General features: G+C 45.2%; 1 protein-coding gene across 2 annotated transcripts in view; it reads right to left on the reverse strand.

Annotated features, from left to right (window-relative positions):
- The window catches only part of JAG1 (jagged canonical Notch ligand 1), a 36,514-nt gene extending 33,936 nt beyond the window's left edge, over nucleotides 1-2,578 (reverse strand). Inside the window, exons 1-2 of one of the 2 annotated variants that reach the window (XM_051614841.1) lie at nucleotides 2,545-2,578; nucleotides 672-977 (exon numbers count right to left, since the gene is read on the reverse strand). In XM_051614841.1, coding sequence (XP_051470801.1) covers nucleotides 672-935 — 264 coding nt within the window. In that variant the 5' untranslated portion in view covers nucleotides 936-977; nucleotides 2,545-2,578. Of the gene's footprint in view, nucleotides 1-671; nucleotides 978-1,966; nucleotides 2,481-2,544 lie in introns of those variants that run through there. The other variant, XM_051614840.1, reaches the window with a different exon arrangement.
- Between the last annotated feature and the right edge of the window lie 14,445 nt (nucleotides 2,579-17,023).

Below are 17,023 nucleotides of genomic sequence, written 5' to 3' on the forward strand. Positions count from 1 at the left end.
AGTGTGCTGAAATGGACCAAAAGTTAAGGCCAGGCTTTTCTCAGTCTTTAGCTTCTAGAGTCTGCAAGTACCTCAAAACACAGCAGCTTCCCAGGGAAGCTGGCAACTAGTTCACCACGAGCAGCAACAGCAGCTCCCATCAACACCAAGCAGTGAAGTGAGATTTCCCCTTGGGAGAAGCAGGAAGCTTTCCCAAACACGCTCCAGGGAAGTAGGCCAGCTATGACACACACTTTTCACACGGGATCCCTCTACAGCCCCTAACTCATTGCTCTTTTGGCTTAAGCCCAAGACTTCACTGGTTAGGAAAAAAAAATATTAAAAAGGAAAATGAACTTCTGACCTTCTAAGTCTCAAGAGACTTATTCATGCTGTAAAGTGCAGAGATACTGGGTTTGCTTCCCTGACCCATTTAGATCCCCCTCACTGCACATCTGACTTCCAAATTCGACAGGCTGTGCATTGTGAGCCCCAGGGAACAAAAACAAAAACACCACCACATTTTACTCCTTTCTGTGCTGCCGATTCCCAACGCTGTTGTCAAGATGCCTGCTCCCTCCCCAGTCCTGGTCCCTCTCCCCCTGTGCAAGAAGTTCGAGCTCGGCTCGCTATGGCCATCTGAAACAGGACCGTCCAACAGAGGCAGAGCCCAGAGCAGGCCACACACTCACCGGCCAGGCAAAGCTGAAAGGGATAACAATCCGGTTCTTTTCATTATTCCGGTTGTACTTTAAATTGAAGGTATTTCCTCCGATGACAGGAGTGGACTTGGATCCGAAGCTGCAAGGGCCGCCAGCAGTGACCCGCGATTGATACTCCTTCAGGCAAACTTTAAAATAGGTATCACACTCATCTCTGGTGCATTTTCTATCTCCTGGGTTTCGGGTGCCATCGCAGCAGTTTCCGTTTTGCAGTTCACCATTCACATTTTGCATGGATAAGATCTCCAACTCGAACTGTCCCGATGCTAGAGTCACCTGTTAATCCCAAGAAAGAACAGGAGGAGAAAGAAAGAAAAAAAAAAAAGAAAACAAGAAACGAGAAACAGAGTTACCTCATTTTATTATTTTTTTTTCCCCAAATGCAATCTACAACAACTCTGCAGACAGGAGAAAGTTAACTTTAAGCACACTTTCAAGAGGCACAAGCATAATATTAAAAAAACAACCAATGCCTCCTGGGCTTTTCCCTGTTGGACATCCATAAGAAAGGCTCATAAATCATCCCAAACAAATAATACCATGAATGCTCAAAAAGAATCTTAAGTGCCAACTCCAAAAAAAAAAACCAATACCACAACACCGTGTATGTGAGGAAGGCTTCTAAATCGTTAGGAAATCAAACCAAACCAACAGCGCATAGGCAAGGGCAAACCCAACACAACGATGTAGCTGAAGCACCTTGGAAACGCAACCCTCTGCCTTCTCCGAGGTGCAGCTGAGACGGGGAAAACAGCCTCCGTGCTCAGGGCTGCCCAGCTGAGATCAGAGCTTGCTCATTAGCCACCCCAAGAGTACTGCCATCAGCCCCGGATTAAAACAAAATATATAAAAAGAAAAAAGGAAAAAAAAGTGATTTCGGAAAAAAAGCCATTTCCAGCAATTCCATTTTTCATTCCCAGGAAGTAAAAAAATATATATATTAAAAAATAGAGAAATCGTTGTTGCAAGGAGGACTTCTGCGCTTGCCATCTCCGCAGGAAAGTTCGCAGCAGTAACTCCACGCCCGCTGGACGGGCTTCGCAGAAGCGCCTTGTGAACCGCTGAAAGTTCGGGTTTTTTTTAGAAGCCGGCTACCGCAATCCCTGCGGGAGCCGCGTCTCGGCGGAAAAGCACCGAAACCCCCGCAGCTCGCCCTGCGCGGCGGCCTCGAGAGCCCAGCCCCGTCTCGCCGCAGCCTCCCTTCTCCCCGTCCCCCGCCGCGAGGGGCTGCAGCCCGGCGGGACGCGCGGTGCCCAGGTACGTACCTTCGCCCGCAGCCCCAGCAGGGCCAGGAGGAGGAGGAGGAGGGAGCACGCCGCCGAGGCTGCCCGCCGGGGCGCACGCATGCCGCCGCCGCCGCCGCCGCGCTGCCCGCCCGCCTGCCCGCCCGCCTGCAGGCCGCCGCTGCTCCGGGACGGGGAGGGTCAGGAGAGGAGGAGGAGGAGGAGGAGGAGGAGGAGGAGGCGCTGCCGCTGCTGCCTGCCCGCCGCCCCGCTCTAATATACCGCGCCGGCCGCGGCGCGCACCCGCGCCGAACAACGCCGCTTTTCAAGCGCTTTCAATAGCGCCCCGGTCTTCAATGCAAAGCAGCCCAGCCTCCTTTTATTCTCCTTATTCTCTCGCCTCCCTCTTTTTCTTTCCCTTTTCTCTTCTGCCTCTTTTCTTTTCTTTCTTTTTTTTTCCCTTTTATTATCGCGATTATTATCCGGAGCCTTTTATTTCTTTCAGGTCGCCGGCCACCGAGCGGCGGGGGCGCGGCGAGCCCCCCGCCCCCCCGAGACACACACCACGCACACACACACACACGCACGCACGCACACACACGCACATGCAGCACACGCACCGCCCGGGAGCCGGCCGCCCGTCTGGCAGCCCCGCCGCCGCTCGGCTTCATCTAGCCCAGGGCGGCAGGCGGGGAGGCCGCCCGCCCGCGCATGCGCCCATCCCTATGCATGAAGGGGGGGAAAGAGGAGGAGGAGGAGGGAAGGAGGGGAACGGCAGGAGTGGGGTGAAGCAGGTACTGGCAGGAGAGGAGGAGGAGGAGGAGGAGGAGGATGCCAAGCGGAGCGCGGGCGGCAGCGAGCTGCGTGCGGCTGCTTCTCCCGCGGGAGGCGGCGGGCCCTGGCCCTAGGCCGCCCCGGCGGTCGCAGCCTGCCCTGCCAGCCCGCCTCTCCCGGGAAGCCCCGCTCCGCAGGTGCCTGCCCAGGCTACCTGGGCCAGCAGGGCTCGGCGGCCCCGCCGAGGCGTCCCGCCAGCGGCTGCGGGTGCCCGCCTTCCCGCCCTCGGCGGCGCTGGCGGCGGAGGCAGCGCCCCGCGGGGAGCAGGGCTTTTCCCGCCCGCCGCTCGCGGAGGGGACGTGCGGGTCTTCCCTGCCCGGGAGCGGAGCGGAGCTCTCTTCTCGCCTCCCTGGGGCTGGTTGAAGGAAGAATGGAGCCTCCGGGGTAGCTGTTGCCGGGAGAACCCCCTGCCCCGGGCTCAGCCACCCGCCCTCCCGCGCCGCGGTACCGCGGGCAGCGCAGCCTTTGCGGGGCTGGGGGCACGGCCGGTGAGGGGCGGCGGGAGCGCTGAGGTGATGCCGCTCCAGGGGAGCGGGTTTGTCGCTTCCCTGACGGGAGAGGAGAGCCGGACAGCCCGGACTCTGAGGGTAGGGACCGCTGCTCTGGCTAGCGCCTCTCCTGAGGGAAGCGGAGGTGGCAGTCGCCGCCGTGGGACTCGGCATCCCCTCTTTAACTGGAGGCCGCACCGCCAAGGGTCTCCAGTGGTTCCAGAGGGAAAGAGCTGGAGACGGGGCACATCCCTCATCTTGCTGCTCCAGGCTGATCAGTCCTGGGAAGCCAAGCGCTGGCTGAGTGCAGAGGCTCTCTCAGGCTTAGCCTGTTCCCGGCGCTGAAGACACATGTCCTGGCCACCCAGCTTCCAAGTGAATGCTAGGGTTTGTCAACCACATCCTTTCTGGAGTAGGGTCCAGAAGAAAATAGCCTGCAGGACTTCTTGCCACAGGACGCTACGAAGCCCAACAGTTTGCACAGTACCAAAAAGTGTTAAAACTAGCTCCCAAAGGAAGAGCTGTGCATTCAACAACAGCAACAAAAAACACCCCTACCTTTTTCTCTGGTTTGGAAAGTCCCTGAGCTGCTGATCTAGAAGTTGGGTGAGTGTGCTGGGAACTGTCACTGCATTGCTGTCTCTTTCTTCCTGAGGCGCTGGAGACAGGAACCTGGCCTACATGACGTTTGGTCTGACCCAGAATGGCTATTCTTATGTCCCTATCTCCTATTCCACCCTGATCTAAGGCAGTAGATGTGTGAACGTCTATTTTATACACCAAAGTCAGTGGTGCAGAGGAAAACAAGATAAAATTATCTCCTTTGTTTTCATTTCCTATGGCAAAAGCGAAGTGCATACTTGTTCTTGGCTGTGGTAAGGTCCATCCTGTTACGGAGTGTCTTAAGGCTGTGAAGCCAGGGGTATTTGTGCCCCTAACACGAGGATCGTACTTTCATCAGACTCCTGCAGATCGCTGCCCGTTTGCGAATTCAAAACTTAGATCACACCGCAGCAATTTTGACATGCCCGTGGGGTACGCAGTTGGTGAACGCTTCTCTTGGCCTCATTCAGCCCAGAAGTTCTAACAGTATCGGTTGTGCCTTTCTTGGACTCGTTACCTTCTCTTAGGCTGGTAAACCTTCAGTGTGTCTCATCCACAAAGTGGTTGCAGTTTGGTGACATGAGAACCAGTGCCTCTCTTCTTTTTTCCAGTGGATGTTGGTTGGCTCCAGCAACCTATTTAAATGTTACTCATTCACAAGTGCTGTACATGTGCTCCTCTGGGCCTTTAAATACCCTGCTGCCTGCTGGTATGCTCCATACCCTCAGGGCAGGTCTGGAGTTGGCCTTTCTGCAAAAGGCCACCTGCTTGACTCCAGTGCTTAGGAAATCCAGAATTCTGGTTCCCACAGTGCTTGTGACTCAGCAGTGTAGCTGCCCTTAAACAGAATTACTTGTTGAACAACTTAAAATGCTTTGCAAGCACTAATGAATTAAGCCTTGCAGTACCTTGACACACAAAGTAATACTGAGGGGTAATCCAAGGCAGGGTACAAGTTGTGCAGAACCACATTGCAAACCCTCTCCCTCGCAGTCCTGAAAGAAATTTTGACCTCATAGAAGTCAGTAGCAAAATGCCCTTAACTTACTAAGGCCAAAATTTCTCCCTTGAAGTCCCATCTCCTGCTTTTCTTTACTGAGCTCCCAAGGCCAGATCTCTGGCCACTGCAGAGCAGCACTGAAAACCAGCTGGGCATGGCACCTTACACAGCCTGAGGAGCTTTTTAAGGTGCCCATTTCACTGCTTATACAGCAATGTGACAATTGCTGCATGTACACAGGGAGCCTGAATCGTAGTCACTTTGACTAGCCAGAGACTGGTGCTTGTAAAATTCCTGCTGCAATGCTCTGCTTGCATGTGCCCATGTCTCACGCGGTGTGGAGTCGATGTGTCTTTCCTTTGAGGCCAGTGAGCAACTTTTCAATGTCTGGCACTTGGCTTTTTCGCATTGCGTAAAGTTACTTCCTGCTAATCTTCCTATTCTGACATAATTAGATTACATCCACATTAGAAGCTGTTATAAACATCTAGTGTGCCAAGGTCCAGTGTCACAGACAGTACATTGCTTGGGCCTGAATCAGTTCCCCGATATAAAGTTAGATTTTGTTGAAGCCACTGGGAGAATGCCCAGGACTTCACTGGGAGAAGGATCACAGCCTTTAGAGGGAGCGCCTAGCTTATGAGGGTCAGGTGTCATGAAGTCAATTCTTTGTGTTAGGAAAGTTGTAATTTCCTTTTAAAGCTCAGTGACTCATCAAATCGTGGCTGTGAACAATCCCACAGGATTTCCTTAGATTTGTGATACCTGAAGGTAAGCTTGGAATGGCGCCCCTGGAAAAATTGTTCGTTTGGGGACCTGATCCATCTCATTTTCAAGTCAGTGACTAAACTTCTGTTTCCTACGATAATGCAGATGAAGATGGTTGCATAATTGTGGGGGCCTGATCCTATATCCATGCCTTCAATAAACCAGCAAATGGCTAAAAGAAATGGGTTGTCTGAAATGTGGAATCTGTAGTCATAAAGAATTGATAAAGCTTAAAGGTCTCATTTCACAGCAAATGAGTCTTTGAGGGGTCCTTTGCTTCTCCATATATTTTTATAAAAGTAGTCTTCTCGAAATTAGCCACCCTCTAAAATTCATTTGATGCAGATATAGATTAGATATAATTCTGGACAGTCTGGTGCAGATTTGGTTATAACTTCTGGAGTGAAAGAGTGAAAATCTCATCCACTTGGATAATCCTTTACCTAGAAGTTAAGCTCCCATATTGCACAGAGAAGAACGTCTCACTACAGTCAATCACAGATGAGTGAGCTTTTAGATAAGGCCATCCGTATAATACACCCATAACACTTTATTTTCCTCTTGCCGTACTGGAACTGACCTCCCCACTTGGGTGAGTGTCGTGGAGGCAGAGATAGGGACTGTGCCGTGCTGCTTGGCTGACACACATTTCAGAGTAACACATTCCAGCAGATGAACCCATTTGCACAGTTGAGTGATCTAAACTTAGAAAGCTAATTTCTTTAATTACAAAGTGAGACTGAACTCCTGTAAAGCTTTTCATCGCCTGAGTGGAATGGGAATTGCACTTCCACAATCATTTAATGTTTAGAAACTAATTAGAAAGTGTTTTACAGGGAGGCCACACCCTATGTTAGACTATTTCACAAATGGATCAGGACAGAAAACTACCTCTGATGAAAAAGTTGAGCAAGTGATAGAGGTTAGGAGAAAGAGTACAGTTTACCAAACAAAGAGCAGGGCCTGCCTACTTCCATAAAAGCTTCTGTTCTTCAAGGTCAGGCAATTTCTTAAAGCTGTAGCTCTAGGCAAGCTCTCCCAATGTGACAAAAAGTTTTGGAGAAGCTGCTCTAGTGATAAGAGACCTAAATCCAGTTTGCTGTTACGAGCACTTACTTTCCTTGGAACATGTTGCTTAAGAGAACTGAAATTTCAAAGCCCTCTTGTATATATTGTGCATGCACATTTTGTGACTTTGGAATTCCCACCTTAGTTTTTCCTGTACCTTTGCTCCCTGGAATAAAAACGAGGCACTAAATCTAACTCAGAGGATACTCTGAGAACAAGGAAATGTAAAGACTCCAGGGTACTCAGAAATTACTGTAGAGTAATTTCAGTAGAGTCCTTGAAAATTTGTAGAGCCAAATAATATGTCTATTGTTGAGCTTTTATATTTATCCAGCTGTAATTAACTGAATCTATAACCTTATTGCTTTCTGTCAGCTTCAAATTGAGACCTTACTCCACTCCAGAGAACAGTACTGTTTCTCCATTTTTATTTTTTTTTTAATCGATATGCATATAAAACTTGCTTTCTGGTTGTTTCTCTGTTAACCCTTCAAAGATGGAATGCCTCCATGTTAACCTGTGAACCCAGTTGCTTTGTCCTTCAGTTGTCCTCCTCAATGGTAGGCTTCTTATACACCAGGAATTTGATATAAAATCCCTGCTTTCTAAAAACAGGGGAGAGCTGAGACTGTGGTTTTAACTCTGAGTAGGGGTACAGCTTATCAAGCTAGAGTAGCTTCTAGTAGGTGCAAAGACTATGACACTGAGCAGTGCTGGCACGTCTGTCACAGACAAGATGACACTTTCATTTGATAAGTAGTAGCCTCAGCTATTCTTGTCAGTTGTAGAAAAGGCTGCACTGAAACCTGGGCTGAGCCCTGTCTCCAATAAACAATTGATGTGTTTAAGTTTCAAGCAGAGTTTTCCTCACAGTTTCCTGCAAGAGTGCTTCTTTTAGCCAATTTTATTGAGTAAGGGCTCAGATCAAGTTTCATTTTCTTGTTTTGAAAGCATCAAAATGTGAAGTTTTCATGTAGATTGTTTTCTTTTCATTTTTAAATGCGTATGATAGTATGTGTTCAATATGTTCTCAATCACAAATAATTGTAACAAGGCCAGACTGAAGAATACAGGGGTGTGATTTAAGTATTAAAAAGAAGACATCTGCAATTAGCAAATTTAAATTTAGATGTAAAGTATATGAATTCTTGACCTTACCAGCCATTATTCCATGGCTGGTCTAACATTCTGGGCATTGAGTTTATTTAGTCCTGCATGGGGGATATACGGGGACTTGCTTCATTTGGCATGAAGAAGCATTTAGAGGAGTTAGGATTACTAAAATCCAGATTCAGCCCAAGATATAAATATGCCTTAATCAAGGAATAAATACCCTTCAGTTGGGGATGTGCTTAAATAACTTGCTGGCATGTCCAGTGAGTTGAGCCTCAAAGTTGGGTGGGTGGGACTGACACTGCTGATCTACAGGGAAAATGTTTCTTCAGGGAGTGGCACAATGTCCTGTGTTTATCTAGTTCCTTGGCACTGCCTGCCCCCTGCAGAAGGAACCTTTTTGTATCAGCTTTTAGATCAAGCACAAGCTCTAGAGGGTGGCTAGCATCTTTAGTGGTGTAGATAAAGAGTCTTAGGCAAAGAGGTTAAAACTGGCTTTCTCTGTGCCCATCCTTTACACAGGAATTAAATAATCCCACAAACTTGACCATTCTGCACGTTACAAACATGCCATGGACATGCAGATGTTACCTGTATGTGCACTGAGGGCTCTTCTGTCACTGATCATGCAGTGAGAGGTATGATAGGACTGTATGTTTGAACCAGCAGCATTCAGAAGAGTCTGAGACTGATTTGGGAGTTTTGTTGTTGGCACACTGCATTTTGAACAAGGTCCGTATCAACTTCAGCAGTTAATAATTTGATCCTCTCCTGGTCCTGCTCCAGAGTTAGATGTGACCAAAGTGCCTGCAACTACTAGCAAATTAGTGGAAACAAGAGTGAATAAGAAGGAATGGAATAACTATAGGGTAGGGGCATAATGGAGAGATGGCAAATAAAAGTCTTTATTCTTGGGGAGTATGAGCAAGAGACAGTGGCCTGTTACCCTGCCTCTCTGATAAAAGGTTTTTCTTTGCTCTTTCCACAGTACCAGGAAGATTTTACATTCCTGCCTCCCTGTCAGACGTTCTGTCTCACACGTGAGATGATTTTTCCTTTGCTTGCTCCTGATCTTGGCCCTGAGTGATGAATCACTCCAAGTCTGATGAAGGATGTCCAGGAAAGAAAAATAGCCTGGCTGTAGAAATGGACTTTTAAAGCCAATTAATTTCTTTGAAAGTAATGGCATTACCCCATGTGCATCCATTTTATGTCTGAAAAGGGCTACAGACTCTCACAGATCCACAATCTGTGTGCTGCCCTGAATTGTTGTGTGTTTTATATATATAATGATGATTTTTATTTACTGTGGCAGAGGGGAACGAATGAGGATCTGCCACAACTTGAATAGAAGCAATTCCACACCTGTCCCTTTAAATGTACATTTGTGGTTGGCTGCTTTTTATTGTTCTCTGCAGGGGAGTGTGCGTGTTTGTGTGTAGAAGGATTTCCCAGCCTAGTGGGTGCCCCCTCATCTTGCTGCTCCAAGCACTGGCTTCCCTCCTCTCCCTCCTTTCCAATACTTATTGGAAGCACGTGCTAAGGAATCTGTGAGCCTGCAATGCTAATGAGTGTGTGGCACAGAGCAGAGTGGGGCACCAGATGCAAAGGGACAGGCACGTCTTCTAATGAGGGAGTCCTGAGACCCATCTGTTGAGTCTCGTGGGCCCTCAATGAAGTTAGCTGCCCAAGGTTACCAGAGGAGGTTTCTTTTTTCCCTAATGCTTTTAGTTCTCAACAAGTGCAATCCTGTATAGAGCAGCATGTCATGGGGTTAGGCTTTGTTGTTACTAGCAGATAATGTGACTTTGAAAAGAATGCCCCCACCCCAGTTGAAAGGAGGATAACCCTCCTCTACCCCCTTCCTTCCCATCCTCCTTGCTCAGATCAATAACAGGTCCCTAGGCACAAAGCCTGCATTCTTTTATTCTCAAATTAGAGCAGCTGCAGCAGCAACACCACAGCTCATTGGAAACCTATTAGCTTTTGAAAGACTTAATCCAGTTTGAAAATAACTAGTGTTTCTCAATCCTTCACACACACTCCTGTAAGAGGCAATATTCTTAGGTTGCATTGAGAGTGAACTAGGCCTATTATTATCATAACCTGCATCTCTCTCAGTGTCCCAAAGAGGCAACAAAGAAGGCAAAATGTCAGTTTCCCAGCTTCACACAGCCTAAGAACATTGGATTTACTCTGCCATATCACACCCTATCACTGAGCTATGCCGCCTTCCATCCTGTCTTCAATAGTGACTGATATCTTGTGATTCACTCTCCAATTTCATAGTTTTTAGGGCCAGAAGGGACTATTATGATAATCTATTTGACTTCCTGAACAATGCAGACATTAGAATTTCATCCTAGGTGGGAGAAAAGCTGGGAGCAGCTGGATTCATTGATGCTACTCTTCTGGGCAACAGTGGAAATGTGGGGTTTTTTGGGGGGTACTTTTCTCTGTCAGGGGAATTTGTTCTTTTTAAGCCCATTAAACAGTTTTGCGAATAGGAGCCTTGTGCATACTCAGCAAATGCCTTGCTTTGGAGTTAGGGGAGCTGCTTTTAGGTAGAAAGGGTTTGCTCACCCATCTTGGTTTCTTGATTGGCTTTTGTGTCTCATCACGCCTTTACTGTGGACCTGCAGTAACCCTGTGAGCTAGTTACTCCCATTGTAAAGGTGAGGATCTGAACATCAGGAATTGCTATGCCTTTCAGAGACATTTAGACCACAAGTGCCTTATGAAGACCATAGAAGAGAGGAAACAAAGTTTTCTTGAACAGGTTTTCCTTAATCTTGTGCCCCAAATCCCACTGGAAATCTGCATATTATCAGAGACCTCATTTTCTCTTTTTTTCTTGAGTCCCAGCTTAGTGTGCTTGCTGGGACAGCTTTCTCTCATCCTTTTCCTGTATTGTGCCAATCCTAAACCTTTCCTGTAAGTGCTGCCAACTGTTACCAGTAATGACAGTACAGATATTTTGCCAGCAGTAGCTGGGGTAGGACCACCAACTGACTTCCTGAAGGCCACCGAACAGCAACAGCTTTTGATTTCTACTGACCTAGACCAGATTCAGTGTGGTGACCTAGAGCTAAGGGGCTCAGTATCTCATTACTAATCCCTTGAGCTAGCCAATTCCTTCCACCAAGTCAATGTTTTCTAAAGTGTTAAAAGACTTTTCCTGCCTGCCCATTAATTCCCACTCTTCTGTCTGTGTCCTTGGATCAGCCTAATCACTGAAGTGGATCAGTTTCAAGTCATAATGATGCAAGCTGTGGTACTGACAATGCAGGATATGACAGGCAGTGCAGCTGAGCCACTGAGTTGCAGGCAGTGGGACAAACACTGTTCTTAGGTGTCTGCTTTGGGGTAACCCTGATGTGCTGCTTTTGTAATGCATTGCCAGCTGGAACACGTAGTCTTTCCTGCTTGTCTGTTTTTTATCTGATGTTTAAAATGTATGTATGCATTTAAAATCTAGAAATAATAAACCAGGTGTTTCCCTAATCGTCCACTAGCATTATTATTTGGATGCCTCAAGTACTAATTCTCTTCTGTGACATTTTAATCTTCTCAGTTTCTGAGACAGGGAACCTGGATTCATAGAATGAACCACACAGAGCACCATTACCGTGTTCTAATGTGTCCTTATTATTAAAGTCTTACATTTTAAAGATACCGAGAAATGTGTTTCAATAGATTACGTAAAGAAAAACACTGTTTAACATTAGAATCTGCAATAGCCTCATCCACGTACACTAAGCAGGAAACTGCTTCCGTTTTCTTAATTTTAGATTGGATATAGAACAGTTAGAAGTTTGGATCTTCTATATATGTGTCTTCTCTTCCAGCAAAGCTTCTTCATAATTCGAATAGGCTTACAAGTGAGGACATACACATTGCTCCATATATTTTCCCTTTTTTCCCCCCTCATATTTATCTGTAAGAAAAAGGGGAGTTATTCTTCAACATTTTGGTTACTCATCCTTGATGGCTGTTTTCTTAATATTTACTCTAAATATTTACTCTGATAAAGTAGGCATACCTGTGTTTTTATGACAAATGTTTTTCTTCTTGCAAAATAGGAATACTGTTTCCCCCACTACTAGTGCAGGTCTACACGTGGTGGTGTCTGTGTGAGCACATGTACTTGCATACAGATTTCCCTCATCTATTTTTTCTTAAACAAAAATTATTCATAGGGAGCATGTCTGCCTTTGACTGCTTATAGTAGTACACCAGGCTGCAGTTGAAAAGAGCATACATCTCTAAGCTTCTGCACTTGCTCTTGTAGAAGGAGTGGTGTATTTGCTGAGGAATACCAGCCACATTTGCCCTTACTTTCAGTAAGTGAATCAGAATATTCTAATTCCAGGCTATCTCATTTAAATGTTCTCAAAATAGTTAATTAGTCTCCAGAATCATAGGGGGCTGCTCCTTTCTGATACTGGTGATGCCAATTAATACTCTGTTGTCATTTGTAACTATGTTCTTAAAGTGGAGCTCGACATAAAGACTCATGTCTAGTAAAGACATAGAAGTGAAATCTAAGTGTCCTTCCTCCTGCTAGTGCTGTGTTTATCTGAATTGTTTCCCAAGTTAACTCCTGTGGCCTAACCCCGTAGAAGAGAAGATCTAATCTCTGATTGTCCTGGGACTATTCCTGCAAGGTCCTTGAAGAATATATCCTGTTTCCCAGTCAAAGAGTCATTCCAAAGATGTGTCCTGTCTTCTCATTTAAAGATTGTTTACCTGTTATTTGTGAACTGTGTTTTGTCTATGGAGTATTCCTAGTGTGGTGGCATTGTGATGCCTATTAGAGTAGAAGGAAGGATTAAAATGGCTCAGACTTTGCATTCAACATCACACATTGTATGCAGAAGTATTTACAGTCATATTACAAATGCAGCAAAGCCCACCCATCCCTTGGAAGCAGCAGGAATTGTGACATCAGTGGAAGACTGATTAAGTCCATAACAGAGAAATACTGAGAGAATTCCTAATTACCTGTTCTGATGGTGTTTTAGAGCAGCATGGCGGATGTTGTTTGGTGTCAGATGTGGAAGAAAATATTGACCATTTCTGGATGATGCTAAAATAAAAGCATTTCAAGGATCAAATTATGCACAAGTGTAAATATTCCAACTCAGGAGCAGCAAACAGAATCTTCTCATGTATGCCAACTAGGATTGCAGTTTGGCAATTTTATGGGAGTATGGAGAGGTCACTTATTGTTCCAAAGAGGTTTTTCCTGAAAGGAAGGCAACCAGTGCTGAAGAGTTGAAAGCACTGAGCTGTGTTCATTTGAATTAAAAATAGGTATTTTGGGCCAGCAGAGCTTCAAAATAAGCAAATTCTCAAACCAAACAGTTTTCCTTTTGGTAGCCGAAAAGGAAACCGCACATCCAGGAGGAATGTAGATCAAAGCAAACTTTGCAAATGATGCAGAAACACATAAAATAACAAACAAGGCTGGTGGGAAGAGCGGAGCTTTTGTAAGTAGATAGGTTAGTTCATATTACACTGAAGCCAAATGCAAGATTGCTACAGAAGATACTTGAGAGGGGCATATAAGGCTATAGTTTTTTCTCCTCAGAGGATTTTGTCCAGCCTTTTTTTTCCATGTCCATTGTGTTTGCAAAGTAACATGTAAGGAACATACTCAGCACCAGACCTCACTAATATAAAGTTTTTGCCTTTTCTCTTACTTTCCTTCTCTTGCTAGTTTCCCTGAACATCTCTCTACCTGAGTTTGCGGCAAAACTTCATTTTACTGCTTGCCTACAGTGCTGTTAAAGCACAACATCAAGTAATCTTCCATAACTAAACTTTAAATATTTAGGTAGTTTAACTTTCAGAACTGAACAATTCTGAATGTATGTAGGTATGAGTTGGTTAATTTGGAATGCATTTGTTTAATGTGTTGCATATGGCAGTACAAATCTACCTCAGAACTGTTTTTATAGAAAATATAAATATAAATATTTTTAAACTTACTGTTTTACTTATGTTTAAATAAGTATGTTGCTGCAATAATCAGTGCTTGTAAAAATTGACTTGATAGGGATTTGGCAATTGTTGCAGTGAAGTCGCTCTTCAGCTTAATGACTTGTCCAGCCCTTTCCTGAGTGCATCTTCATGAACTGATGGGTGGTTAATTCCTGAACTCCTCAGGGTTTTGATTAACAGACTTCTCTACACAAGAGGAAAGACCTTGCAGAAGGGATAAGTTGTCTTTGTCAGTGAAGAGACCGGGATTTCAGGGATAGCTGTGCTCCTTCCTGTAGGCTCTGCAGACCTCTCTCCTTGTCTCTTTTGTCTTGCTAGCTCCTTCCATGTACCTCTCCAGCTGAAGTAGCCTCACCTTTTGTAGGAGACAACCATTTTCTTGTGCAGAAGGTAATTTATTTTATCGAGGCCAACAAGGCAACATTTCTTTATGAGCCACATTTCTTTACATAGAACTCAATGTGTCTCCTACCACTTATTGCCCGCCTCTTACTTCTGCAGCCGCATACACTTTGAAAGAACCCTGGTGCAGAGCATGTTCCCTAGGACTCTAGAAGTGTGGGGTCAGGACACAAGCTGGATGGATTGATGCTCTGCTGGTGTTTGGAAAGCTCGTATCTCCTTACCTTTTTTTTTTTTTTTTCCCCCCATTTTTTTTTCTTTTTTTTGGTGTGTGTGTGGAGCAGCCCCTTTTGTCTCTGCTTTTCAGAGCAGCCTGCTGTCAGGAAGGGGCAGGCCCCACTGCATCCATCCTGTCCAGGTCATAGTATGCATGTTACATCTTCGCCTTGACTGTGCACAAAAAGGCGCCTACTCACTGTGCCAAGGGCAGGTTACTGTAGAAGTGCAACTCTTATGAAGACTCCCAGAGAAAGCTATGGAGTAGGTGGAAAATAATGCTTTCCCACTGTACCGATAGAGGCTTATTTGCAACAGATGGGGATTTCCTCTCGCCATTTTTTATTTCTCTAGGACTTTAGAATTGTTTGCCAGTTCTTTGAACTTTTTTTTAATGTGGCTACTTTTAGCCTTAATGGACATGAGTGAAAGTTTGAGCTCTATATCCAGGGAAGCTCATCTCTGTGGGAGTAGTGGACCAGTCAAGAGGCTCCATGTATCAGATTGTTAGACAAAGGGCCAGCCTGCAGCAAAAGGGATGTTTGTACTGTGGCCAGAGTAGGCTCCCTTAAAAATAATAGCCAAGAGCAAACACTATCAATTCACAAGTTAGATGCTTGAAAAAAAATAAATGTCAGCCCATTTGCTAACCCATTAAGAAGGGAAATAAGACTTGACAGTTGGCTATGCTGTGATTCTAAGCATGATGTTTCTTTTAGAAAGAGTGCTTATAGTGCTCTGCAGTCAGTGTGAGTGCACTGTAGTAACTGATGGCAAGTGACTGGGAAGATTTGTACAGAAGTGTCTGCATGGCTTGGTTTTAGGTTGTTTCAGCCTATCCACATCAAGTGACAAAATGCAAAGCTGTCAGAGCTGAACTGGCAAAATAAAGCTGGCATTTTAAAAAGAGTATGTCCATCCAATGACTTCTGGTTTTATACACAAATGTGTTCTTTATTTTTGTGACTTAAGGTTGCAAAACATGTGAGGGGTTTTGTTGAAAAAGGATTATCCCCAAGCTCAAGCTAGCTTTGCTAAGGGAAAATTGCCACTAGAAGAGAATTATTGAAAAATTTATTCCCCATGTGAAGCTTTCCAAGTACAGAAGAAATTGCCATTTATGCCCTCCTTTGTTCTTGGGAGATATATGGCAAACAGATCTGAAATTCAGTCAGCACTCTGCATTTAGTGGCTACCTGGGTGATCCTGTTCACCACAGGAGACAATGCTAGATGTGCAGGGTTTTGGGAGGAAGTTTGTAGATGGGAGAAAGCTTGAAGAGATCTTGATGAAAGGCATGGAGCAGACCAGCCCTAAAGCAGGTTCGACCTAAAGCAGGCTGAACGACTTTGGAGTAATTTTATAGAGTATATAAAAGTTACAGAATCACAGAATATTAGGGGTTGGAAAGGACCTCGAAAGATCATTTAGTCCAACCCCCCTGCCAGAGCAGGATCACCCAGAGCACATCACACAGGAACACATCCAGGCAGGTTTTGAATGTCTCCAGTGAAGGAGACTCCACAACCTCTCTGGGCAGCCTGTTCCAGTGCTCTCTCACTCACAGTAAAGAAGTTTTTTCTGATATTTACATGGAACCTCCTATGCTCCAGTTTGCACCCATTGCCTCTTGTCAAATCACTGGACGTCACTGAAAAAAGTCTGGCTCCATTGTCCTGATACTCCCCCTTAACATATTTGTAAACATTGATGAGGTCACCCCTCAGTCTCCTCTTCTCCAAGCTAAAGAGACCCAGCTCCCTCAGCCTTTCCTCATAAGGGAGATGTTCCACTCCCTTAATCATCTTTGTGGCTCTGCACTAGACTCTTTCAAGCAGTTTCCTGTCCTTGAACTGTGGGGCCCAGAACTGGACACAACATTCCAGATGTGGCCTCACCAAGGCAGAGCAGAGGGGGAGGAGAACTTCAAGTTGCTAGAAAATATCGAGTCCAAGTTTTTATATTGTCCCACTGTGTTTAGCTGGCCTCAAAAACATCGAAAGTTGTGTTGGAACTAGAACTTTTTAAGGACAACAAATTGCTTGGTGAAGGCCTTGTACGGACATGAAGAGTGAAAGACTGATTCCTGTGAGACAACTTCCAGTATTGTGATGGTTGTGGTTAGCACCGATATCAGATATCTCTTGAATTAATCAGGATACAATCCCTACTTGATGAAACAGAGTTTATGTAGTTGGGAGACAAAAACAGCATAGAGACATAAAATTAATTAAGGTGTATAAGGAAGCCTGCTCAGGAGTAAGCACTTAGCCCAGACCTTACACAAAAACAACCCAGGCAGGAAATGAAATATATACTTTAACATGAAATTGAAGACATCAATTGTCTGAGGTTCTTCTCTGAAATACCTTGCTGTGTGCTCCATGGATTGACTACAAGGCTAGTCGTTCATTCTGATGGCTCAACCAGTGTTGATAAACATAGCTTGAAAACTGATCCAAAAAGATTTGGGGGATTTTTTTTTTTACACATTTTTCATCAAGACACAGCTTTCTAAAACATGATTAAACATTTTATAACTTTAACTACAATTAAAAGTGATTAGTCTAAAATTCAAGTTTTCTAAAAAATAAACAATTT

This window comes from Apus apus, chromosome 3 (assembly GCF_020740795.1).
Source record: "Apus apus isolate bApuApu2 chromosome 3, bApuApu2.pri.cur, whole genome shotgun sequence".
NCBI classification, from domain to species: Eukaryota; Metazoa; Chordata; class Aves; order Apodiformes; family Apodidae; genus Apus; species Apus apus.